Source organism: Oncorhynchus clarkii, chromosome 30, assembly GCF_045791955.1.
Source record: "Oncorhynchus clarkii lewisi isolate Uvic-CL-2024 chromosome 30, UVic_Ocla_1.0, whole genome shotgun sequence".
NCBI classification, from domain to species: Eukaryota; Metazoa; Chordata; class Actinopteri; order Salmoniformes; family Salmonidae; genus Oncorhynchus; species Oncorhynchus clarkii.
Genome location: NC_092176.1, coordinates 12,839,913 through 12,865,122, shown reverse-complemented (window position 1 = coordinate 12,865,122; position 25,210 = coordinate 12,839,913). Strand labels below are relative to the sequence as shown.

Below are 25,210 nucleotides of genomic sequence, written 5' to 3'. Positions count from 1 at the left end.
GTGGCATCTGTGGTGTTTTTAGATGAGAAGAGCACTTTTCTTGCCTGTGCAGTGATGTGGTCAACGAGAGAGATTCCCACTGTGCCACTGCCTGAAATGCCTTGCTGCCATGAAAATAGTTATTGAAACAGATATATTTTCAAATCCCCCACCTAACCCCCTTCCATCTGTGTGTCATTATTCCAGAAGCCCCCTACAGTGGGACCCCTCCTTCCTATGGATATCTGGAGCAGACAGAGGAGCACCAGCAGCACCATGACCTCCAGCCTTTCAGCACCTCGCCCTCCTCCTCACCTCGCCTCCGCTCCAAGAGCCGCAGCAGCCGGGACACGCACTCATCTGGCTCCCTGGAGTTCGCCTTGTCGGTAATGTTATCACCAGTCCTACTACCACACGCTTCATCTCCTACATTTTAAAACTCCGGTCTCGGATTTTCCATTCAGTGCAGCAATCTGTTAATGCTCCCGTCCTCTAGCACTGCTTCCACCTTTCTAAGTGTGCCCTGGGCTCTGCGTGTATTTAATAGAGAGATGTTCTGCTCTTTCCAACCACACTTTCACTCACCCTATAAATCTCAACCACCCTTACTGTACTGTACCTAGCCAATCTCCGGTGTCCCCTGGGTCGTCATCCTCTGATGTGCTCCACTCTCTGATCTTCAAAGGTTAAATTCGGGGTGGGGGCTCTCTTATGTCCCCCTTCGTCTTCAGGCTGTGGAATTGTCAGAGCTATTAATTCCTGCTCTGCTCTCTATGCACGAGAGCCATATCGACAGACTGTCAGAAACCTAACTGACTGATGCCTTTGACCCATCTAGAACTACAGGTCTCATCCTAGGCTAGGAAAACAATTGTTTCTCTACACAATACAATGGATCTTTGACCCTGGCCTCTGCTCTCTACATCTCCCACAGGGTTTCATTGAATGTGTTGGGTTCCCTAGAGAGGACGGTCTACTTGAACAACCACAGAGATTTGGAAAGATCTGCTCCGGTTCGAATTAGAATCCCAAGATGAGCCTGATAGAAGTGAAAACCCTGTCGGTCGGTCTGTCTCTCTCTCTCTCTCTCTCTCTCTATAATTCACTCTCTCTCTCTCTCTCTCTCATTCTCACACAGACAGAGCTGGATCAGGAGAAAGAGTTGGAGATGCGGAAATGGGTTCTGTCAGGGATCTTAGCCAGTGAGGAGATGTATCTCAGCCACCTGGGGGCTATCTTACTGGTGAGAGACTGAGGACTTTGAGCTGTGCTGCTGCTGTTAAATCCTATGCCCTAAGTAATCACTCAACTAATTGAATATGGCACACCTCACTATTGAACATGTTGGATAGACACACAGAGACCCATCTGTGTGTGTGCGTGCGTGTGCACACACACACACACACACACACACACACACACACACACACACAGTAATGCTTTGTCTTGCATTGATTGTCCCAGCCCATGAAGCCTCTGAGGGCAGCGGCCACCACCTCCCAGCCAATGCTGACCATCCAGCAGATAGAGACCATCTTCTTCAAGGTGACAGAGCTCCATGAGATCCACAAGGACTTCTACGATGCCCTGCTACCCAGAGTTCAGGAGTGGAGCCACAACCAGTGTGTGGGCGATCTCTTCCAGAAACTGGTGTGCAATATTATTGTTGTGTAAAGACTTAGGAAATGCTGTTGTGGTTCTTTTTGTGTTCTTCCGAGGGGCTTCTGTTCAGTACTCCAAAAACATGAGAATAAACTTCCACAGCCGTAAACAGCATTGTGCTCTGAGTAAGCTGATATGTCTCCAGTCTAGGGCTGTTACGGTGACTGTAGGAACACCATACTGGCAGTCACGAGTCATGACCGAAGTCAAATTCCATGTGACTAGGCTTCTCCAAAACTGCGCTCTGATGCCACTGATGGTTGTATCCTACCAAACGTGTTAATGGCCTGGTACTCAGGGCTCTATTGTTTCTCTAATCACTCTGACATCCATGCAAATACAATCAGGAATCTAGTCATGAGATCCCTGGCTTTCAGAGTTTGAGCAGAATAGGATCACCAGTTGGCAGTGAGATACAGCTCCTCAATAGCTGCTTGTTGCATGGAATTAAAAGTGTTCCTGTAAGCCCATGTTGCGCAACATTCTTATAGCCTATGCTATGCAATTGCGTGAGAAAACAACATAGTTTTGATGGCCTCTATTAAAAAGAGGAGGTTCCCATCAGCTTTCTATAGACTAGGCCTACTATATCTATTTCTCAACTTTCCTAATATTAAGCACATTGCTTCGCTTTACAACCGAAGTAGCCTACCTGGCTGGCATGAAAATAAACCGCAGGGAAAGTGTCGTCCTTCATTCACTATTCCACTACATACAGATTATTTTTTTCTGCCCCTGTTCCAGCAGGTGCATGATAATGTTCCATTCTAAATCAAAATTAATTACACACATATATTATCTAGTATCTAGTAAAGACATGATTACATTGAGAATAGTCTGATGGGTGAGAATATTATCAGTTGTGAATGATGCCCGTCGCGTGCAGTCTAGGCATGCAAAGTGGCCCGTAGCCTACGGAGGCCGTATCCTACAGAGCCTAGAGAAACATCTGTTCTTAGAAAGCCCAGTCATTTCGCAATCGCGTGTGAAAACAGAGTTTAGACTAGCCACAATTTAAAAGAGGATCCCACCTTTCTTGTGATGCTATATTTATTGCTAAATCCTTAAAATGTAAGCATATTCATCCACTTTACAACTGGTGTAGCCTACCTGGCACATACAGTACCAGTCAAAAGTTTGGACACACCTACTCTTTCCAGGGTTTGTCTTTATTTGACTGTTTTCTACACTGTAAAATAATAGTGAAGACATCAAAACTATGAAATAACACACATGGAATCATGTAGTAACCCAAAAAGTGTTCAACAAATCAAAATATATTTGAGATTCATCAAAGTTCCCACCCTTTGCCTTGATTGACAGCTTTGCACACTCTTGGCATTCTCTCAACCAATTGACTGATGGGTGAGAACATTATCAAGTACTTGTCAAATTGTGAATGAGAGACTGATGAAGTGTGTGCAGCCTGCGCAAGAAACAAAGCAGGTCTCATGCCTTTTCATGCAACCTTTTTCAAATCAACATTAATTGCATCATGCAGCCTTAGAATGTATTAAAAAACAAAATGTAGTGTATCACAACTAAAGTTTCATAAATAACTCTAAATTAAGCATATAGGAGGACCTGTTTCAAATGATCACTTTGTTAAATGCTCAACACAGAATAGCCGCATATTCGCACTTCCTCGGAAATGGTTTGGGGAAAAATATCCTTTCAATTTTATTCAGCTTACTATAAAATAATATCAAATAATGCCACAGGAATTCTAAGCAAATCTTGTCTGCTGAATGAACTAGTGTAGTCCACAGCCATATGGCATAGCCAGATCAGAGCATAACATAATGGAGACTCAGAATATGCTATTCGGTTCTAATGAAATAGGCTACATTTTCTTTGTATCATAATGTTTCTTTAGACCTGCCTAAAATAAACAATTGATTTATGGTGATGGTGTATATTAAATGGATTTATTAGACTTTTTCAAATGTACATGTTCCAAAGGTCTGCATCAGTAGCTTGTCGACAATGTGTGGAAACCTGGAGATGCTAAGCGTGTTTATGTTCATTAAAGGTCAATTACCATTAGACCGGCAGTTGTTTGCATGACAGTTATCGGCTGACAAAATGTCATGACCGACGCAGCCCTAATCCAGTCACAGTCAGCCACTTTTAGACAAAATGCATCATAACTCCCCTGTAAACTTCACTTGATCATTTTAATAATACTGAAGGAAGAGGAAGAGATTTAAGGAGTAAAAAATGGGAGTTAGACTGGCTGTAATGTGCAGTGGATGCTGGCTCCACGTGAGCAGACTGCCTGGAGACGTCTCCCGCACAGATAAAAGCCTGGCTTTACCACATGACAGCCAGTAAAGCAGGGCAAAACACTGAGGCTCCTGCCTGCGAAGAGCTGCCTCAGTGTGACGGTGGAGAAAAATGGAGACGCATGAAACAAAAGCACACAGACGCACAAAACGGATAACTTGTTTAAGACTGATAGGATGCATGTTATTTTCATTTTTGAAATGCTGTTTCTATTAAACTGCCATATCTCATCTGATCCCTATATGTAGCACGTTGAGACGGGAGAAAGAAACCGAACTAGTATCACGAGTAGAATCATGAATCAACAGCAGGTTAACTACCACATGCTACATCTTATCTACTCTCTATTGTCTCTCTCCACAAAAGGCTAGCCAGCTGGGGGTGTACAGGGCCTTTGTGGATAACTACAAGGTTGCTGTGGAGACGGCAGACAAGTGCTGCCAGGCCAACGTACAGTTTGCTGAAATATGTGAGGTAGGTATTGCACCACACACAGCAGGATAGGAGGGAGGGCTATTTGGGAAGTGGTGACTGGGCATTCTTAACTGTGAAAATTATGGTGAGCTTTTACATGGGTGATGTTTCTGTTAGAACACATGCTGTTGTTATGGGTAATGAAATTGTGTTACTGTGCTGTGTTGAAATGTTGTTCTTGGACACACTTGTATGACTTTCTCAATTCCTGATGTGGTCTCAGAATCTTAAGGTCAGAAGTTCCAAGGAATGCAAAGACCAGGCCAAAAATTCACTGGAAAGTAAGTGCGATTTGGATTATTTTGTACTATTCCGGGTCAAATGAACTAAACCTTACATTTTAAATATCAATAGTTCAAGACAATGAATAATTCAACCCTGTAGTTAATTTAATTCATTTCAGTAAGAGTGGTACATGCTTAAGCATATTGAATTTGACCCTCAGCCTCAATGTGTCCTATGCTGTTAGTTCTGCTTTGCCTTGTCCTGCCTTGGGCCTTATGCACTTTATGAACCTTTCCCCCTCAGCTCTGCTTTACAAACCAGTGGACAGAGTCACCCGCAGCACCCTGGTTCTGCATGTAAGTCAAATCAACACACTGGACATTTTTCCCCTTCGGTCCTGAATTTTCGATTTTTTTTAATATGGAAACAATGCCTCTTCACATCCATTAGAATAAGTCATCATAATTGAATTTAGATGAATCACCCCCCCCCCCCCCTCGCTCTCTTCTTTCTCCCTTCCAGGACCTGTTAAAACACACCCCCTCCAGCCACCCAGACTATCCACTGCTGCAGGACGCCCTGAGAATCTCCCAGAACTTCCTCTCCAGCATCAATGAGGAGATCACCCCACGCAGGCAGTCCATGACAGTGAAGAAGGGAGAGGTCAGTCAGTGTAAAAGGCTGCGACATCACAAGGTGACATGCTGTGTGTATGCATCTCTCCACGGATTAGCTTTTTCTATGGCTTCACGGCCTAATGAGAACATGTTTTCTTTCCAAACTAGATTTACATCCTGCTTTCACACTTTACACTTGCTATTATGGTTAGATTGAAGGCAGTACAGCTTGTAGATGTATTTCTGACACAAAGTCTGGAATAGAGAAAGATGTATTAAGTAGGAGGGGTACAGTTTGTTCCCTCCCTAGACATAGACCGGTTGTTTTTACTGCCAAGGACACATCCAGTGGTTTGACAAGTAGGCAAATAGAAGCACAGAGTAGAGGTCTTCTCGGGTCCAAAAAGTTGGACCTGGACCCTAACAGACCCGCACATTTTTTAAAAGAGATGACTCAGCAGGAACTGAGAACAGTCAAACCCGACAACCGACCTATACTCAGCCCGTACCCTAACAGGTCTGGGTCTAGACCGGACCCGAGTTACTTTCTTTTTTTAATCAGCCAAGTTGCTTTTCTGGTTAACGAATAGGTCTTTATATGTTGGCTAGGCCTTCTATAAGTAAATAAATTCCCCTTATTAGCGTAAAATAAATATGCTATGCAGAGCCGTGGTTGGGTTTACTCGGGTCTATCAGCTGTAGTTACATAGACCTGATGACAATCCAAACAGGACCCGACCCAGACCTGAGGGAAAAGTTAGAATTTTGGGCCTGGACCCACTCTTTGGGTTTTGGTGGATCCATTAAGACCTCTAGCACGGAGTCTGACACCCAGACCCGGACCTGTGACTCTCTGACCCTCCCTTATATTGCTTTCCTACTTGGCTTCATTTCATTCTGCCACTTTGATGTCACATTAAAAATTCCCGTCAACAAAATAGTGTCCTATTACACAGCTTGTTTCAAGATAAGGAATCATCAACACCAGTTCATAGCCATACATTAAGCATCTAAGAGTTACTGTAAATTAGCCAATCAGTGCTTCTCAGTTCCTGAAAAAGTAGTATAAACATTGAAAAGCCATGAGAACATTGTGTCTGGAAACTCTAATAAAACGGTGTTGTTAGTCAGATTCCTGCTGAGTCATCTCTGTGTGTCTGGTTTATTAGTGGAGGAAGTGGAGTGTAGAGGAAACTCATGATAAAGTAGTATAAACCGGGAGGGCAACGGTCTCCACGGTTCTGACCAGGAAAGCCCATCGCACCGCCTACATCCCTGTCCTGGTTCCCCCACTCCCATCCTCCGGTCCCCGTCTCTGAAGTCTGTTTCCCAGAAATGACCTGTAAGCACGTCTTATCAGGCATCTGTCCACCCTTCCGCGTGGACGCACGCACTGGTTACCCTCACCCCTGCTCAACTTCCTATATTATTACTGGAAACCTGCCCCACTATGACCATCAGACATCTTATCATAAGTGAACGTGAGACTGGAACTCAGACAAATATTACCGCTCTTTTGTAGTATTCCACAATTCATAGGCCGGTATATGCTAAAGACAAAATAAATGTAGTACTTGTGACTAGCTAAAAGTATATACTTACTGTGGTGATTGAAATCCAGGGTTCAGTTTAGTTGGGCCTCTCTTACCAATTTTGTCAGCAGATATCTCAAAATGGAGGATGACTATGTCAGAAAGTAACCAATGTCAATAATGTGACCATGAATTCATTAAGGACCCTCCCTGGTGGAGTCTTCCTTGTTTTTGCTGAAATGTGGTTTGGAAGGGTTGGTAGAGTCTCATGTGGGTACGATAAATATAAGTAGCGTTTAGACCGACGTGTATAAGGTCAGTCAGTATAAACAGTCCATGCGTCCACAGCCACGCTCTGGCCAAAGGAACAGCAGATGTCACTGCAGCACTCACCAACCGCCAACTGGAATGACAAACCAGGCAGGATTATAGGAAGTTCCGAGGGGTATACTACAAAGCAGGGTCAAGGATTTAGTCAGCTAACTTCCCCAAATGTTCTGAAATAACTTATTTTTTTCTTTTTTGGGGGAAGTGGTCATGGTCTAATTGACTCAACAACCTAAAACGTATCAGAAAATCAACAGTTATTTCTGGTTGTTTATCAAAGTTAGCTGGCTAACTATAATTGATCCTGCTTTGTGGTATACCCCTCTGGAATTAGGATCTATTCCTGTAAACGCAGGCTCTTTGATAACAAAGCCACTGATTAACCTAACGGCCCTTAATTTACACGTTTTACAACCAGGTCTCAACTTTGTTTGAAGACAAAGATTTTCGGAGGTTCTGTTCTTTCCTTGTGACAAGAAGAGAATATACTCATCTCAGCATCCACTAGAAGTTTGTTATTTTGCAGAACCAACAGACTGTCAGCTCAGATCATTGCTTAAATATTATGTTACTGTTCAGTGCAAGTAGTCATTTTGGAGATTCTTCTCCTGAGTCCTGTCGAGAGCCAATCATGCCACATTCATCAGATCGTAGTTCCACTTGGCGGCCACAATTACATGTTGTTACCATGTGTCGTGTGATGGTGAACATAGGGTACATTAATTGCTCTATCATTTAATCTCTACCATAGGATGACATTGATATTGAATCCTTATTCTTAATGTGAAAAATGATTCTGGCATGTAGTTTGGTTTGTTTTGCCGACTGGCATAAGCACCAGGAAACATCCTCTAGGTCTAGGATCCTCGTGATCTAGAGAGAGTCATTGTAAAAAGCAGCTTGACAGGGAATTTACTGGAAAACGGCTTTTCACTCTGTGGCGGTATGGTAACAAATTCTAGCAAATATATATATATATATATATATTTTTTTTTATTTATTTTTTATTCAATGAATGTGTGATTCACTGTTTGCCCCTGTAGAACCGTCAGCTGATGAGGGACTGCTTTATGGTGGAACTGGTGGAGGGATCTAGAAAGCTACGCCACGTCTTCCTCTTCACAGACTTACTACTATGTGCCAAGCTGAAGAAACAGACTGCAGGGTGAGTGTAGCTTTACTGATGGACTAGATGGTACACAAACCATCTCATGTCTGTGTGGTGTTCCTTACCTGTGTCTGTTGTTTGATCATTGTGTGTGTGTGTGTGTGTGTTTATCTCCAGGAAAGGCCAGCAGTATGACTGTAAGTGGTACATTCCGCTCTCAGACCTCACCTTCCAGACCATCGAGGACTCTGAGGCCACGCCCATCCCCCAGGTCCAGGAAGAGGAGATTGACGCCATGAAGATCAGAATCTCACAGATCAAGAACGAGATACAGAGAGAAAAGGTGACCGCAGACATCAGAAAGGGAGAAAATCACTTTATTTGAGTAATGTTGGAACCCTTGACCAGATCGTAGCTTCATAAGAGGAGCCAGCAATGACAGAGGCCGTGCGTTGATACAGCAACAAGTGTCTGAGTGCTGTTCTCCTGTGTGTGCAGAGAACCACTAAAGGAGGGAAAGCAATAGAGCGTTTTAAGAAGAAACTGTCGGAGCAGGAGTCTCTGCTGCTGCTTATGTCCCCCAGCATGGCCTTCAGAGTGGCCAACAGGAACGGCAAGGTGAGCCAGCCACGAACTGTTTTCTCTCTCTCTGCGCCTATGGTCCTGCAAGGTCATATCTAAATACACACCCTACTGTTTGTACTGTGAAATATTTTGGTCTAGGATCTGGTGCCCCCTACAGGTGTAGAGATGTGGTACAGTATTTCCAACAGGTCTACTGTGGGGCTACATGTTTCTGAGCTCTGTCTGTTTCAGGGCTTCACATTCCTGATCTCCTCTGATTATGAGCGTGCGGAGTGGAGGGAGATCATCCGCGAGCAGCAGAAGAAGTGTGAGTGTTCTCTGCAACACAAGCTATGGTTGCTACAGTCCCATGACTGAGCTGACGGTGGCTGTCAGTCTCTCGCTAAACTCCATTTTCGCCTGCAGGTTTCAAAAGCTTCTCTCTGACCTCCCTGGAGCTGCAGATGCTCACCAACTCATGTGTGAAGCTTCAGACGGTCCATACTATACCAATGACCATGAATAAGGAAGGTAGGCCATTGACACGAAACGGATACCGTATTAGTAAGAATGGAAGGCTGTTCAGTAATGTAACTTATAATAAGAGAGGGAGTTGTTTATTATTAATATTGTTTTTGATGAAACAACTCCTGACTATTCACTCTCCTCTCTTTAGAAGACGAATCCTCTGGACTCTATGGTTTTCTGAATGTCATTGTTCATTCTGCATCAGGACTCAAACAGAGTTTGAGTAAGTGGCTCAGCTTATGTTTCCCATATTGTTGGTGTCCTACCCTGATTCCCATGAAATCAGTATTGCCAAGGCCGCCCTTCCATTCCGCTGTCAGTCCCCTCCAGTCCGGTTGTCACCTGCTAGTCTGCAGGCATTCCCATGTGGAGCGGCTGCTGACATAAAGTCAGAACTCGCAGGATTAACGAGGAACACTGTGCTCCAGCCATGGTCGGTCTGGATGGAAAACCCCTGTCGTTTCACACTTTGTCCTAAATACAGTCAGGCGTACAGCTCACATGCATACAGTATCTCTTATCTTATACAAACTCCGACCTGTTAATCCAAATGTAATCTTCCTCTGGACGGGAACTATTTCCCTTAAAACGTAACAGATTCAGAGGGCATGACAAGTTCCATGGTGGAGATTGTCAGAAAGCATGGTTTAACAGTATAGCGTGAAGTACATACAGGACAGTCCTACTGTGATTCAGTAGCTAAGTATCCCTATTAGCCATTGTAACGGGCTCTTCTTCCACACAGATCTCTACTGCACTCTGGAGGTGGATTCCTTTGGCTACTTTGTGAACAAAGCCAAGACACGTGTGTACAGAGACTCCACAGAACCCAACTGGAACGAGGTGAGGATGCCATGTATCCGTTAGCACTCAGAACTCAACTTCCTGGTGTCTATTATTTAGCCTGATCTGCTAGATTGTCTCTTACCTAGTTTTTGAACGGTTTCCCTGCAGGAGTTTGAGATTGAGCTGGAAGGATCTCAGACTCTGAGGTTGCTGTGTTATGAGAAGTGCTACAACAAAGCCAAGCAAAACAGGGAGGACGGCGAGAACACTGACAGGATCATGGCCAAAGGACAGATACAGGTATGGAGTGAGGGTATGAAGCACATGTTGTGTTGCCTGTCACACCAGGCAACAGTGACATAGCTTAATTAAATAATAGGTGGTTTAGTTTATTAGGATCCCCATAAGCTACTGCACATGCAGCAGCTACTCATCCTGGGGTCCACATACAATATACAAATACATGACAAAGTACAGAACAGTTATAGACCATAACAACATAAGATATTACATATAATTCACACAAAAAAAAGTTAAATAAAGGAAAGACACAAAAAATATTATTTACATGCTATTCATATACATATTCTTTATATGAATATACAGTATATATTAATATCATAGCTGGTGAAAATGACATATCTTGTATGCCATCCCCAATAGCTGCAATGTTGCAGGTAATCCCACCATGTGTGTTTCTGTGGTGCGGAAAAGGGCTGTGGGGTCGCTGCTAGGTCACCTCACCCTGACTGGTGATAGGGTGTTGTGAGTGTGACAGAGGGGGGATTACAGTTGGGAAGGGAAATGAGCAGACCAAATGTAGCCCCTGGCACAGATCCAACCAATGGCAGTGGAAGGGGGAGACTGAGAGCGATTCTTCTTGGTCTCGTTAGTGAAGGGTTAACATTGGATGTTTATTGAATAGGCAATCTACTGTATGTGTTGTCTCTTTTGGACAATCCACAGCCAACGTGGTCCGTCACATCCATTAAGTTGGGCGTGATGACCCTCTGGCCTGGGTCTGATCTGTTTGTGGAATTTGAGATAAGTGCTGATTGGAGAGGCAGTCTGAACGTTGTGTGCGCATGTGTTCCGAAATGTTTGGGGATTAAAAAGAGACCGATCAGATGCGGGGGGGTTTGGTTGAAAGGAAAAAGGGTCCGGGGAAGTCAGGAGGAGCCAGGGTCACTAGAACCAAAACAGATCTACCAACTGGTGATCCATGAGGATGCTGTAGGAAGCTACCTGTGTATACCTGGGGCTGCATATAGTCCTCATAACCTCTGAGCAGCTGCCAGATCGTGGCCATAGTCAGGGGAGGAGGGGACTAATCCACAGATCCATCTAGGAACTGGGACAACAGGGAGGCAGCGTGGTCGTGGGGCTGCCTTTGTTTCCATTGTTTTTGTGCATCTGGTGTGCAAGGATTGATGGCATGACAGGGTTAAGAAGTTGATGGGACACCCAGACATTTTCCGGGGGACTACTGGACTATTAAAGGACTATAGTGGTCTCTGGATTCTTTGAGAAAATACAATATTTTCTGGACTGCTGCCTTGTTTTGTTTGTCCCATTGTTTTGAACCGTACATTAGCTAGTGAAAGTAGAGAGTGAGATACTGAGTCTTAAGTAGAAGAGTATGGGTGAGATCTGTGATGAAGAGCTGATACTGGATCAGACCAGCAGTCAGTTCACCAGCAGCTGTTCCCTGGAGGATGAGGGGGACACAAGTCCCAGTAAGCCCCCAGGCACAGGGGCACGGCTGTGGGGCAGGGTCCGCAGCACTCTGCTCAGACAGAAGGTAAAGACAGCACAAATAGGAGCGAGAATGAGCTATATTTCCTATCATGGATGGTCTGTGCTTCGGAACAGAGAGGGTATTGTATTTTTTTATATATCCTTCGTTGTACAGTCGCTAGTGAAAGTCTACACACCCCTTGCACAGTTGTCCCATTTTGCTGCTTTTAATCAAATTAAAACCAAAAAGAGATTAAATTGATCCCCCACCGATCCACACAACCTACTTTACATATTCAAAGTGATTTAATAGTTGGTGGGAGAACCTCCAGCAGCCATTGCTGCTGTGAATCATTGTGAATAAGATTCTACCAGCTTTGCACAACTCTTAGGAAAACAAATATCCATTGTGTTAGTCAAAATTACTCTAGCTCTGTGCATTTTATTGGGAACCAGCTGATGTACATCAATATTCAAACCATGTCTAATTTTCAAGCAGATTTAAGTCAGGACTGAGGCTGGACCACTCAGGAACTCTCCACAACTTGGAAAGACATTCAGGTGCGTCTTTGGCAGAAAATATGTTTAATTGTTCCTCTAAAAAATCTATCCCAGGGTTAGGTATTCAGGTGACAGAGGCAGGTTTCCCAGGAACTTTTTACCTAGGCGTTTGCCCCTTTCATATTTATTTTGCTCCTGACAAACTCCCCAGTCCCTGCCGGTAGCAAGCATACCAATAGCATGATGCTGCCACCACAATACTTGAAAATGCAGAAGGTTCCCCTCTGTGTTGTGTTGGATTTGATCCAAACCTGAAGATTTAATTTAGGCCCTGAAATACATGTATTTGTTGTTGATCTTCTGTATTTAAGTATTGTGGTGACAGCATCATGTTATGGGTATGCTTGTTACCAGCAGGGACTAGGGAGTTTGTTAGGATCAAAATAAATATGAAAGGAGCAAAGTCCGTTAAAAAGTTAGAGGAAAACCTGCCTCAAACTTCTGAATAGCTAACCCTGGGATTTTTATTTTTCAGCAGGACAATAACACAAATTTTAATGCCAAAGACACACCAGAATGGCTTTCAAAGTGGTGTTGAGTGGTCCAGTCTCAGTCTTGACTTAAATCAGCTTGAAAGTCAGAGACAGTGTTTGAATATTCCTATACATCAATGATTCCCAACAAAATTGACTGAGCTATAGCAATTGACAAAAACAATGCACATATGTTGCCCTAAGAGTTGTGCAAAGTTGGTAGAATATTATTCTGCCAGAGGTGCTTCCACTAAGTATTTACTTTGGGGTGTGAAGTCATACTCAATCATAATGGTTTTTTAAAAATTAATTTGGAAAATGTTCTATAATTCTATAACTTGAAAATGTGAAGTACGTTGTGTAGATCAATAGGAAGAAAATCCAATTGAATCCCTTTTTAGATTTCATTTTAAGCCAGAAAAATGTGACAACTGTACAAGGGGTGTGTAGACTTTCACTAGGCACTGTATATCATTTACATTTAAGTAATTTAGCAGACACTCTTATCCAGAGTGACTTACAGTTAGTGCATTCATCTTAAGATGGCTAGGTGGGACAACTACATATCACAGGCATAAAGTACATTTTTCCTCAAAGTAGCTATCAGTCAAGTTTGAGGTGAGGACTCTGCTGTCCTAGCTTCAAGGGGAAGCTGGTTCCTCCATTGGGGTGCCAGGACAGAGAAGAGCTTGGACTGGGCTGAGCTCCCCTCCAGTAGGGGTGCGGGGCCCAAGAAGAGACCTGAGGTGTCAGAACAGAGTGCTCGGGTTGGGGTGTAGGGTTTGAGCATAGTCTGAAGGTAGGGAGGGGCAGTTTCTATTGCTGTTCCATAGTTAAGCACCATGGTCTTGTTGTGGATACAACCTTTGACTGAAAGCCAATGGAGTGTGTGGCTGAGCGGGGTGACATGAGTGAACTTGGGAAGGTTGATAACCAGGCAGGCTGCAGCATTCTTGATAAGTTGCAGGGGTTTGATGGCACAAGGGGGGAGCCCAGCCAACATAGAGTTCTAGTAGTCCAGACGGGAGAGGACAAGTGCCTGGATTAGGACCTGCGCCGCTTCCTGTCTGAGGTAGGGTCATACTCTACGGATATTGTAGAGCATGAACCTGCAGGAGCGAGTCCCTGCTTTTGTTTGCAGAGAACGACATGGTCAACGACCATGGTCAAGCCAAGGTTCTTTGCACTCTGGGAGGGTGACACTGTGGAGTTGTCAACCATGTTGGAGAGGTCTTTGAGCGGGCAGGCCTTCCCCGGGAGGTAGAGCAGCTCCTTCTTGTTGAGGTTGAGCTTTAGGGGGTGGGCTGACATCTGTGATATCTGCCAGGCACGCAGAGATGCGTGTCGCGACTTGGGTGTCAGAAGGGGGGGAAGGAGAAAAGTAGTTGAGTGTCATCCGCATAGCGATGATAAGCAAGATCATGTGAGGATATGAAGGAGCTGGATAACTTGGTGTATAGAGAGAAGAGGGCCTAGAACTGAGCCCTGGGGGACACCAGTAGTGAGAGTACGTGATGCAGACGCAGATCCTCTCTATGTCACCTGGTAGGAGCGGTCTGCCAGGTAGGATGCAATCCAAGAGTGTGCAGAGTCTGAGACGCTGAGCCCTGAGAGGGTGGAGAGGAGGATTGATGATTCACGGTGCCGAAGGCAGCGGATAGATCTAGGAGGATGAGAACAGAGGAGAGAGAGTCCGCATTGGCAGTGCTGAGAGCCTCAGTGACCCAGAGAAGAGCAGTCTTGGTTGAGTGACCCGTCTTGAAGCCTGATTGGTTAGGGTCAATAAGATTGTTCTGAGAGAGAAAGTTGATCAGGGAGAGCACGCCTAAGTGTTTTGGAAAGAAAAGAAAGAGGGGATACAGGTTTATAGTTTTTGATGTCTGATGAGTTGAGTGTTGGTTTCGTGAGGAGGGGAGAGATTCCAGCCATTTTGAAGTCAGAGGGGACGCAGCCAATGGTCAGGGATGAGAGACGTGAGGAGGGCAAAGGATCGAGTGGTCAGGTTGTCTTGTGGCCAGGGGGGATAAAGAGCTCAAGGCATGTGAGTGAGACCTGTGGACACAATGGGCTGAGTGAATGAGTAGCAGATGTCGTCAACCTTCTTCTCAAAGTGGTTGACACATTTGTCCGGTGAGAGGGAGGGTGGTGGGGGAGCGGTGGAGGATTAAGGCGGAATAGAGTTTCCTAGGGTTAGAAGCAGAAGCAGGAAATGCAGAGTTGTAGAAAGTGCATTTTGCAGCGGATACAGTGGAGGAGAAGGTAGAGGGGAGGGAGTGAAAAGATGATAGGTCCTCCGGAAGTTTAGTTTTCCTCCATTTTCTCTCACATGCCTGCAGCCCTGTTCTGTACGCTCACAATGAGTCACTCAACCACAGAGCATATCCGTTAAGTATCCTTGAATGTGTTGTACAGTATTCTCATACTTAATACGTAATGCTATTTTCTTTTGATAAATCCACTGCATTATGTAAGAAGAAATTGATGTCCACAGAACAAAATGAAAATTATTTTTGGAATTAGATTGAGTATCTATCTATATGTTGGTCCCTAAGGTGAGAGGACATCTGTCATGTTAGCATTATCTATCACAATACTCGTGCTTGTTGGCAACTTGGTATTAGTCATATGATTCAAATAGATCAGTGACATGAGTTTGTGAGGACAAGGGCAAGTGAAGGGTAATTGTTACTTAAGACCCAGGCTTGCTGATTGGGGAGAAAGACAAAATAACCATCTTTTCTCTTTGAATCCATCATTTCGTACATTTTTTGCTTTTCTTCAGAGAAATGATACACTTTCCAATCTAATAGTTTCATTGAAGGTTTATTTTTATATTGTGCTTTAGATTAATTGGAAAGGATCAAGAGGCTAACTGTGCTAAACATTCATACAAAGCAGGATTTTGAGAGGTTTAAATATGTCATTGGTTCTTAATAATGGATTGAATTTCATTACTAGAGTACTATAACATGTCTGTACTGCGAATAAAGACTGCATCAGTCCTACCACGCCATCGTGTTGTCCACACACTGTCTATCAGAGAAGTTTGTCTTTACTGGGTTAGATGATTTTTCTGATTGATAGATGTCTCCATATTTTCCAGCTGGATCCTCAGACGCTACAAACCAAAGACTGGCAAAGAACAGTCATCACCATGAACGGGGTACGTATTACCAGCCTAAATGTAAACAATTATCACTGTTTTTCACAAAGCTTTCTGAAACCACACTGCCTTGCTTTTCTTGTTTAGCAAAAGCACTTTTTTTGGCACAACTTAAATAAGTTATGTATAAAACATGGTAATTACATGGGTTTTTCCACTGATAGTTACTGTGTAATACAGACTTCAATATGAAGTATGCCCCCTATATTAAAGTCTACTGTGTGGATCAGGATACATGCAAAGCTCTTAATTTCACTGACTCCTGGCTAATTCTTAACTTCACTTGGTAAAGATTGAGGTGAAGCTGTCAATGAAGTTCACCAGCAGAGAGTTCAGTCTGAAGAGAATGCCCTCGCGGAAACAGTCAGGCGTGTTTGGAGTGAAAATCAGTGTTGTAACCAAGTGAGTGAATAATGTGTGTTTGTTAGCCTCTGTATAACCTCCGCACCCAGATCCAAATCATACTTCAGGATTTTGGCAATGAAACCATTTTTATGTCACTGCGTGCAGTCTGACGTCAGTTGCTAACTAGCATTAGCGCAATGCCTGGAAGTCTATGGTAACTGCTAGTAGATACCATATACTTCTAGTCATTGCGACATTGGCGTGCGAAATTACCTCGCACTTGCTTCGTACTGGATGCAGAGACATACAAATGGTATCCATGAGTTCATCTGACTCTGTGGAAGTAGATAAAGGGCTCGATTGCCAAAATCCCGAAGTATCCCTTTAAGCCTGTCATGAAGGACTAGCCTCATGCAATGCATGCCACATTTCTATGACCAGCACAGATCAGACTTAATATTGTCAAATGGATGGGATACCTCCTACTACCTCCTTCACTTTAATCCAAAAACAACAGTGGAGGGTCAGGAAAAACTGTCAAAGACATGCCTTGTTTGTGATTTTCTATTTTCACAGGGACCATAAGTCTCTCATGATCATTTGTAAAAATAACTAAAGCCCCTTATGGGCATGGTCTATTTGAGAAACCTTTTATAGTGCTAAAGATGCAATACTTGCAGGATGGAGGTCTTTCTCAGTGTTTGCTTTACTCCGAAAGGAGAAAGAAAAGATGTGTAATTTATTCATAATTGGGAACAGGTATTACATATCAAAATTGAAAAATATTATTGAGTTCAGTTTATGCACTACCACAATAAAACAAACACCAGGTGTGTACAGAAGTAAGAAATTAGACACACAGTTTTGCAGTCACAGGTATTTTGATTCATTAGTGTAAAGCAACTAGACTTCTCTTGTTTCCTGCATTAATCCAATTTTAATCCTGCATTAAGTGTAACCACGTGTGTGTGTGTGTGTGTGTGTGTGTGTATGTTTGACCTCGACAGACGGGAGCGGTCTAAGGTGCCCCTCATCGTGAAGCAGTGTGTAGAGGAGATCGAGCGCCGGGGCATGGAGGAGGTAGGAATCTACCGGGTCTCAGGGGTGGCTACAGACATCCAGGCCCTGAAGGCTGCATTTGATGCCAGTGAGTACACCGACCTTGGATCTCTTCCTTATAGCAAATAATACATCATGCTATACAAGGAATGTATTACTATTATTCATACCGGCTTGCGACTTACTGTTCCCCCAGTTTATCGTTCATTCCCTTCCTGTGATTGACAGACAATAAGGATGTGTCGGTGATGATGAGTGAGATGGATGTGAATGCCATTGCTGGAACGCTGAAGCTGTATTTCCGTGAGCTGCCGGAACCTCTTTTCACAGATGACCTGTACCCAAACTTCGCTGGAGGAATCGGTCAGTCACTCCTTGTGACCTCAAAAAAGCTTACTATGGCATTTAGTCTCATCGTAGTGAATACAACATAAGAGTGACATTTAACAAACCATTAAACATCAATCAGGTAGTATTAAAAATACTAAAACAATTGTGTCCTCTTGCAGCCCTGTCAGACAGTGTGGCTAAGGAGAGCTGTATGCTGCACCTGCTGCTGTCACTCCCAGAACCCAACCTGGTCACCTTCCTCTTCCTGCTGGATCACCTGAAGAGGTATACTCCCCACAGTGACACCATGTTTGATCCTGTCACATTAATACAGTCTAGTGCTGAGTGATTAACCAATCCTTTAGTTTTTTGGGGTTATTAAACAACTAATTGACCGATGTCGGTTCATTTACTTGAATTCCATTTAGTTTTTGTTGTTTGTGGCCCAACACACGTTTCTCTAGAGAGAAATCAAATCATTCATGAAATAAATCAATTCAAGAACTATGTGGGACGCTAGGCTGAAGGGAGTTGTTGTTTTCATTAAGCAAATATTAAACCTAGTTCAGAGCAGAAACGGGGATAATTAACTACAATCTCAAACGGATCAGAGAGGAAGAGGCAAAGCAAGAAGTTCCACTCTCACCAACATATGCCCAAAATAAGCCCAATGCATTTTGATGGGTTTATTTTGGACTTCTCGCCTGCCTTCCCGCCTTTGGGACAATGACTCTCATTGTTAGGGCAGAGACATGAGCATCTTGTCATTATATACAGATCTCTGGACTGATACACTTTTACGCCTGCTACATTAGGTTAGATACGCACAAACCATATATCACACATGAGAGAGAAATAATCGAACCCGAAACCGAACCGACCTCAAAAAGCACTAATCTCTCAGCACTAATACAGTCACAGATCTGTCATTTCTAAACCTGTTGCTAATTTCTCCTTCCTTGTTCTCGGCATCCCACAATCGTACACTTATGACATCCTCTGTGTTCTTACAGGATTGCTGATAATGAGAGCGTTAATAAGATGTCTTTTCACAACCTGGCCACGGTCTTTGGTCCAACCCTGCTCCGCCCATCTGAGAAAGACAGCAAGATCCCAGCCAATGCCACGCAACCCATCACTATGAATGACAACTGGTCATTGGAGGTTATGTCACAGGTACTGCCAAAATCTGTGGAGGAAATCTGTGGAGACCTGTATCTTTTGGAACGTCAATGTTGATTTTGTTGCAGAGGTAGATTCAGAGGTATTCATGGAGCCCAAAATGATGTGCTATGGTTCTAATAATCTGTTTCCTTTGCTCTTTCCCGCTTCCCCTTCTGTCTGTGTAGGTACAGGTCCTACTGTATTTCCTTCAGCTTCAGAGCATCCCAACGCCAGACAGCAAACGTCAAAGCATCCTCTTCTCCACTGAAGTATAGCGAGAGCATGGACATTTCCATCTGTGAAAAACGGAGGGAGGAAGAAGTGGACAAAAGTATGCCTTCCATGGTAAATTGTTGGCTGCTGGAGCTAATGAACACTGGCTGGATTACAGGGCTCCTGCTCTATATGGCCCACCAGAGGGAGTCAACAGCACATTTCAGATTGGATCAAATACAGTACTTTATGATTATGATCATCCTTATCTTGCTGACCTTAAAACTGTCTTACATCAAACACAAAAAGCCATTTAATATGGTCAAAGAACAGACCATTCCTTTATTTGGTTTTTAATTGAAAAAATATTGTTACCAGATGAAGTGAGGCAAATTGTCATCTCCACGATCCCTCACATTAAGTGTGCTGAGCACTTACAGATAGTGTGTCAAAATCTTTTACCTATCTGACAATCAACTCATTTTAGAGGCACTGATGAGCACAATTATCAAAATGGTAAGATGGTTACAGTCCTTATTGTGGCATAAGGCCTGTTTTGTACATTGTTGGCACAAGTGAGGGTTACAAACTCCAATCTTTTCCCTGCTGAAGCCCATTGTAGGAAAATGTGTATTCACCAGGTGTTTATGCGTATGCTCTCTTTATTTAGTAAGGAATGTGAGACTGATCAAACTTATGTAGGTATATTTAACATGCAGGCATGTTGACTTAAATGTGTTTTGTTTTGTAATACTTTTCTCTTCAAATAACTGATGTTTGTGAGTTTCTGTTAAAAGATTTATGGGAGGTTGTATTTAGTTAAACAGTGGACCTCAACCATATCTCAGAATTGTGTTTTTTGTTCATTAGCTTATAGGGAGGGACCTGAAAGCTGGATACTGCTAAATCTATGTTGTAAGACCAACAGCATTAAGTAGTAGGCTGAAATGTTTAAATACAATTATGACAGTCCTACATTTTCCTTAAGAATTTATATTTTGATCTTATTCAATTAGAGACACACCACCCCTTTACTGGAGGAATTTAGTTTTTTTTTCTTTTTCAGATGGGTTAAAATCAAAGACTATTCAGTGCTGTCACGTGGAAATTAGACAGGAATACCACTGATAAGCTTTGGCTCTTTATTCAATTTTAGTGGTAGCCTACCTTGGTCCACTAATATCCAAATCTCCTGGGTATGAAAACAAATAATGGGCATTGTGAAGGGCACCATTGTCTTCTGTTGTGTTATTTTGTTTCTAGCTAAATATATAAAGGGTTTATTGTTCTCTGCCTGGTGAGCTGTAACTTTGAAAGCCCTTAATGTATATGTGCTTGCAAAATGAAAATAATTCCAAATGTTTACAGATATCTGAATTAAGATGTTAAGATATGATACCATTAGCACATATGAAACTGTTAGGCTAACTGACTGTTTGTAGTCTATCAGCAATCACTTAATTTACATTTTTTTCATTTCAGACAGTTGTAGTCATTATCCCAAGAAAGTCTAATTTATGTAGCTACAATAAAGAGTTGATTCACATGTGCTTTGTATTTTTTATCTTGATTCTCTGCAATCTGATAACACAATTTAAGATTATTTAACATGATTGTTGTCAGTAGAATAATATTTTAGTTATTTTCTACACTTATATTATATTATATATATATATATATATATATATATGTATATATATATACAAATAATGTTCTTTATTCATATAGAGCTGGGCTCTAGATGTAGATGGGCTAGAATGAGCATGCCGATCTTGTTGAAAAATACATCTATGAAGGATGCGGTCCAAGTCCAGGGCAAGGCTCTGGGAGGCAATAATCAGGCTGCTGTTCGCTGCATTGACAACTGAAAAGCATCGTGTCAGATGGACCGAATTGGAATAACCTCCAGTATCTGTCTCAGCTACAAAGCTGTCTTAAGATGTATTCGCAAACCCTTATTAATTTTCACTCTTCAAGGATCAAATAGAAGAAGCCACGGTATGAATTTTAGCTAGCGTTAGTAACGTTATCAATATCAAGCTAAGCTAGGCTAGAACACTAGCTAGCTACTGTAGTTATGTGAAAATGCATATTTTATCTAATAATTTCTTAGCTAATGTATTTCTGGAAAAGCTTGCAACTTTCACGTCTCCTGGAACATTCAATTTAGTCGTTTTTAGGCTAGTTATAGTAGCCAGGCTCAGACTATAAAAAACGAAGTTAGCTGAATAGTTTGACACAGTTAGCTAGCTAGCGATGGTAACTAGCTAACTTAACGTTAGCTGACAACTTCTCATGATTTGCTGGATGGAAATGTTGGCAGCAATCTATTTAGTTACTACTAAATAGTGCAGTTATTCTATTTAGCTAATGGTAACTAAAAGGGCAAGTGGGGTGACATTCTGTCAACTGGTCATATAGCCAAAGCTCATAGTTAGGTGCCAGAAGATCCCGACCCCACCATTACGCTTGTTTACACTGGGGTCTGAACACAATCATAGTTATATTAAGACGTTGGAACGCGCGCCAGATATAGATCAGAAAATCTCAATGCAGGGATGGGATATGCCTTTATCCACACTAATACACTGAGAAAGTTTAAATACGGCTAGTTTTCTCAGAAAACTGGCCCTTTTGCCCTCATGCTAGCTATCAGTAGTTAACATGGCCATTTTGGAATGGCAGTGTCAGCCAATCAGCTCCTTTGTTGTTCAACGCTAGCATGGGGACGAAAATGGCAGTTTTCTGGGAAAAATAGCAGTATTTCAATCTTCTCGATGGAGTAAGGTGGCATTTCCCATCCCTGCATATACAGCAAGGGAAAAAGCTATTTGATCCCCTGCTGATGTTGTACGTTTGCCCACTGACAAAGAAATTATCAGTCTATAATTTTAATGGTAGGTTTATTTGAACAGTGAGACAGGATAACAAAAAAAATCCAGAAAAACACGTCAAAAATGTTCTAAATTGATTTGCATTGTAATGAGGGAAATAAGTATTTGACCCCTCTGCAAAACATGACTTGGTACTTGGTGGCAAAACCCTTGTTGGCAATCAGAGGTCAGACGTTTCTTGTAGTTGGCCACCAGGTTTGCACACATCTCAGGAGGGATTTTGTCCCACTCCTCTTTGCAGATCTTCAAGTCATTAAGGTTTCGAGGCTGATGTTTGGCAACTCGAACCTTCAGCTCCCTCCACAGATTTTCTATGGGATTAAGGTCTGGAGACTGGCTAGGCCACTCCAGGACCTTAATGTGCTTCTTCTTGAGCCACACCTTTGTTGCCTTGGCCGTGTGTTTTGGGTCATTGTCATGCTGGAATACTCATCCACGACCCATTTTCAATGCCCTGGCTGAGGGAAGGAGGTTCTCACCCAAGATTTGACAGTACATGGCCCCATCCATCGTCCCTTTGATGCGGTGAAGTTGTCCTGTCCCCTTAGCAGAAAAACACCCCCAAAGCATAATGTTTCCACCTCCATGTTTGACGTGGGGATGGTTTTCTTGGGGTCATAGGCAGCATTCCTCCAAACACAGTGAGTTGAGTTGATGCCATCTGACCGCAACACTTTCACCCAGTTGTACTCTGAATCATTCAGATGTTCATTGGCAACGGGCATGTATATGTGCTTTCTTGAGCAGGGGGACCTTGCGGGCGCTGTAGGATTTCAGTCCTTCACGGCGTAGTGTGTTACCAATTGTTTTCTTGGCAACTATGGTCCCAGCTGCCTTGAGATCATTGACAAGATCCTCCCGTGTAGTTCTGGGCTGATTCCTCAATGTTCTCATGATCATTGCAACCCATTCCAGCCTTGTGTAGGTCTACAATCTTGTCCCTGACATCCTTGGAGAGCTCTTTGGTCTTGGCCATGGTGGAGAGTTTGGAATCTGATTGATTGATTGCTTCTGTGGACAGGTGTCTTTTATACAGGTAACAAGCTGAGATTAGGAGCACTCCCTTTAAGAGTGTGCTCCTAATCTCAGCTCGTTACCTGTATAAAAGACACCTGGGAGCCAGAAATCTTTCTGATTGAGAGGGGGTCAAATACTTATTTCCCTCATTAAAATGCAAATCAATGTAATATTTTTGACATGTGTTTTTCTGGATTTTTTTGTTATTCTGTCTCTCACTGTTCAAATAAACCTACCATTTAAAATTATAGACGGATCATTTCTTTGTCAGTGTGCAAAAGTACAAAATCAGCAGGAGATCAAATACTTTTTTCCCTCACTGTAGCCCCACAGTGGAGGTGTCATAATACCCATAAAACCTAGCAGTCACACAGGGAAATGGTTCCAATCATTTTTCTACCATTAATTTTTCCCATAGTGGATTTTAGAGAAACATAAAATAAGGGCTGTTTTTCGTGGGCTTATCCTGGCGTTTTGATAACCATATTAAATCTCTCTCGGACAAGGTGACTTATCAATATATTCGACTCTATTTACTCTGATTTGAAAATGGTAATAGAAGTCATGCAATCCCTGCAAGCACGCCATCTCTAGCTGACACATTTGATAGCAGGTATTGTGTCAATTTGAAAGAAATGTTGCCATTTATTCATTACTACATTTAGCTAACATTAGATAGTTAATTCAGAGATTCTTACCTTTGTCTCGATTCGGCAGTTTCGTCCAGATCATGATAGCCACATTAGCAGCTGATTTAGTATTTTATTTTTGGGTGTAAATACAGTCGAATATATTGATAAGTCACCTTGTCCGAGAGAGATTTACATAGTTATCAAAACATCACGCCAGGGTAAGCTTACACAAAACAAAGCCCTTATTTTAAGTGTTTCTAAAATGAATGGTGGAAAAACGATTGGAACCATTTCCCTGTTTGACTGCTAGGTTTTATGCGTATCACTCTGTTGTACACTATAGAGGTACGTTTTCCGACCCGTATCTTGCGCCGGCTACACAGTGTCTTAATGTAACCATGATTGTGTTCCGACCCCAGTAAACAAGCGTAACTGTAGGGTCGTAATCTTCTGGTAAGCTAGCTAGCTATGTCAAATGTCATAGCGGTAATGAACTTGTAGTCCTGATTGTGGTGATGCTTTCCATTGTATGTGCAGCATACCCACGCAAATGTACATAGTAAAATCCTAAACATCCCTTGTCTGTCACAGATGTTGAATGCAATCGAGTAAGTTCAAGTGTAATTGTATGTGGGGTTGGTCCTTCAGCTGGTCGAAACTTGAGACTAAAAAATGATAATATCCACTCATTCTACTAACCGAAGTCTTGCAGGTGTTGACATGGTTTTGGGCCTATGCCAGGTGATAGAAAGTTCAACGGCAGTACCGGCACTCTAAAAGTCTGGATATTTTGTCTCAAATTTCGACCAGCCGCACAGACAATCAGCAGAGTAAGTTCACATTTAGTTTGATTAAACATTCTGGCTGGTGAAAAAACTTTCCAAGTTTTTGCAGTGCTTTGTTTGACTGTATACCAATAATTAGTCTGATTTTTTTAGGCAACTTGTCATAGCTATCTAGCTACATTATTTATGTTTGTGATTCCCTGGGCCTGAAGCATGTCACTCTTTTTTACACATGCAACTTAGAGGTCTCTCTAAAGCCCATATAGCTACTTTATTTTGAAAATATGAAACACACACTTCTCATTATACAGTAGAAGAATTCAAAGTGAGCATATATTTCTCCTGACTATTCTTTATTTTCCTGAAAAAGCTGTACAGTCTGCTCTTCAATGTCCTGTCCAGGGAATGTGACTTATGCAATAGGAATTTGGCTACTCCTCCTTGTCTCTGAATCCTTCCTTTTGGAAAAATGTCCCAAAGTGAAAAATCTTCAGTTCTTGGAAATGTTCCTAGAGCTGGAGGTTACCTAAGCACCCGTTTGTGCGTGTGTGGTTGTGCATTGTCTGATCCTACTTTTGAAAGAAGCCGGAGTTGTTCACCTCACACTGTGATGTCCCCTTAGCTCTGAAACAGATTGTCCTAGCCATGTGTTTTGTGTTGTATGCACTGCATAGCTCAGTGTTTCTCCATCCTGGTCCTGGGGACCCAAAGGATTGGGAAACACTGGTATATCATAATAAGGTACATGA

General features: G+C 42.6%; 2 protein-coding genes across 3 annotated transcripts in view; both read left to right on the top strand.

The window, feature by feature from the left end:
- Positions 1 to 20,683, top strand: part of LOC139389874 (breakpoint cluster region protein-like) — a 47,631-nt gene extending 26,948 nt beyond the window's left edge. Inside the window, exons 2-23 of the mRNA XM_071136876.1 lie at positions 187 to 365; positions 1,118 to 1,222; positions 1,444 to 1,629; positions 4,294 to 4,401; positions 4,625 to 4,682; positions 4,930 to 4,982; positions 5,149 to 5,289; positions 8,146 to 8,267; positions 8,388 to 8,553; positions 8,709 to 8,828; positions 9,027 to 9,102; positions 9,201 to 9,305; positions 9,451 to 9,525; positions 10,048 to 10,145; positions 10,257 to 10,388; positions 15,963 to 16,022; positions 16,315 to 16,424; positions 17,375 to 17,514; positions 17,655 to 17,789; positions 17,936 to 18,041; positions 18,770 to 18,932; positions 19,106 to 20,683. Of these exons, the coding sequence (XP_070992977.1) occupies positions 187 to 365; positions 1,118 to 1,222; positions 1,444 to 1,629; positions 4,294 to 4,401; positions 4,625 to 4,682; positions 4,930 to 4,982; positions 5,149 to 5,289; positions 8,146 to 8,267; positions 8,388 to 8,553; positions 8,709 to 8,828; positions 9,027 to 9,102; positions 9,201 to 9,305; positions 9,451 to 9,525; positions 10,048 to 10,145; positions 10,257 to 10,388; positions 15,963 to 16,022; positions 16,315 to 16,424; positions 17,375 to 17,514; positions 17,655 to 17,789; positions 17,936 to 18,041; positions 18,770 to 18,932; positions 19,106 to 19,195 (2,528 nt within the window). The 3' untranslated portion in view covers positions 19,196 to 20,683. The remainder of the gene's footprint in view (positions 1 to 186; positions 366 to 1,117; positions 1,223 to 1,443; positions 1,630 to 4,293; positions 4,402 to 4,624; positions 4,683 to 4,929; positions 4,983 to 5,148; positions 5,290 to 8,145; positions 8,268 to 8,387; positions 8,554 to 8,708; positions 8,829 to 9,026; positions 9,103 to 9,200; positions 9,306 to 9,450; positions 9,526 to 10,047; positions 10,146 to 10,256; positions 10,389 to 15,962; positions 16,023 to 16,314; positions 16,425 to 17,374; positions 17,515 to 17,654; positions 17,790 to 17,935; positions 18,042 to 18,769; positions 18,933 to 19,105) is intronic.
- Positions 20,684 to 20,941: 258 nt separating this feature from the next.
- The window catches only part of LOC139389705 (cytospin-A-like), a 29,884-nt gene continuing 25,615 nt past the window's right edge, over positions 20,942 to 25,210 (top strand). For both annotated transcript variants that reach the window (XM_071136604.1, XM_071136603.1), the window contains exon 1: positions 20,942 to 21,131. The gene's annotated coding sequence lies outside the window, so the exon portion shown is untranslated. The remainder of the gene's footprint in view (positions 21,132 to 25,210) is intronic.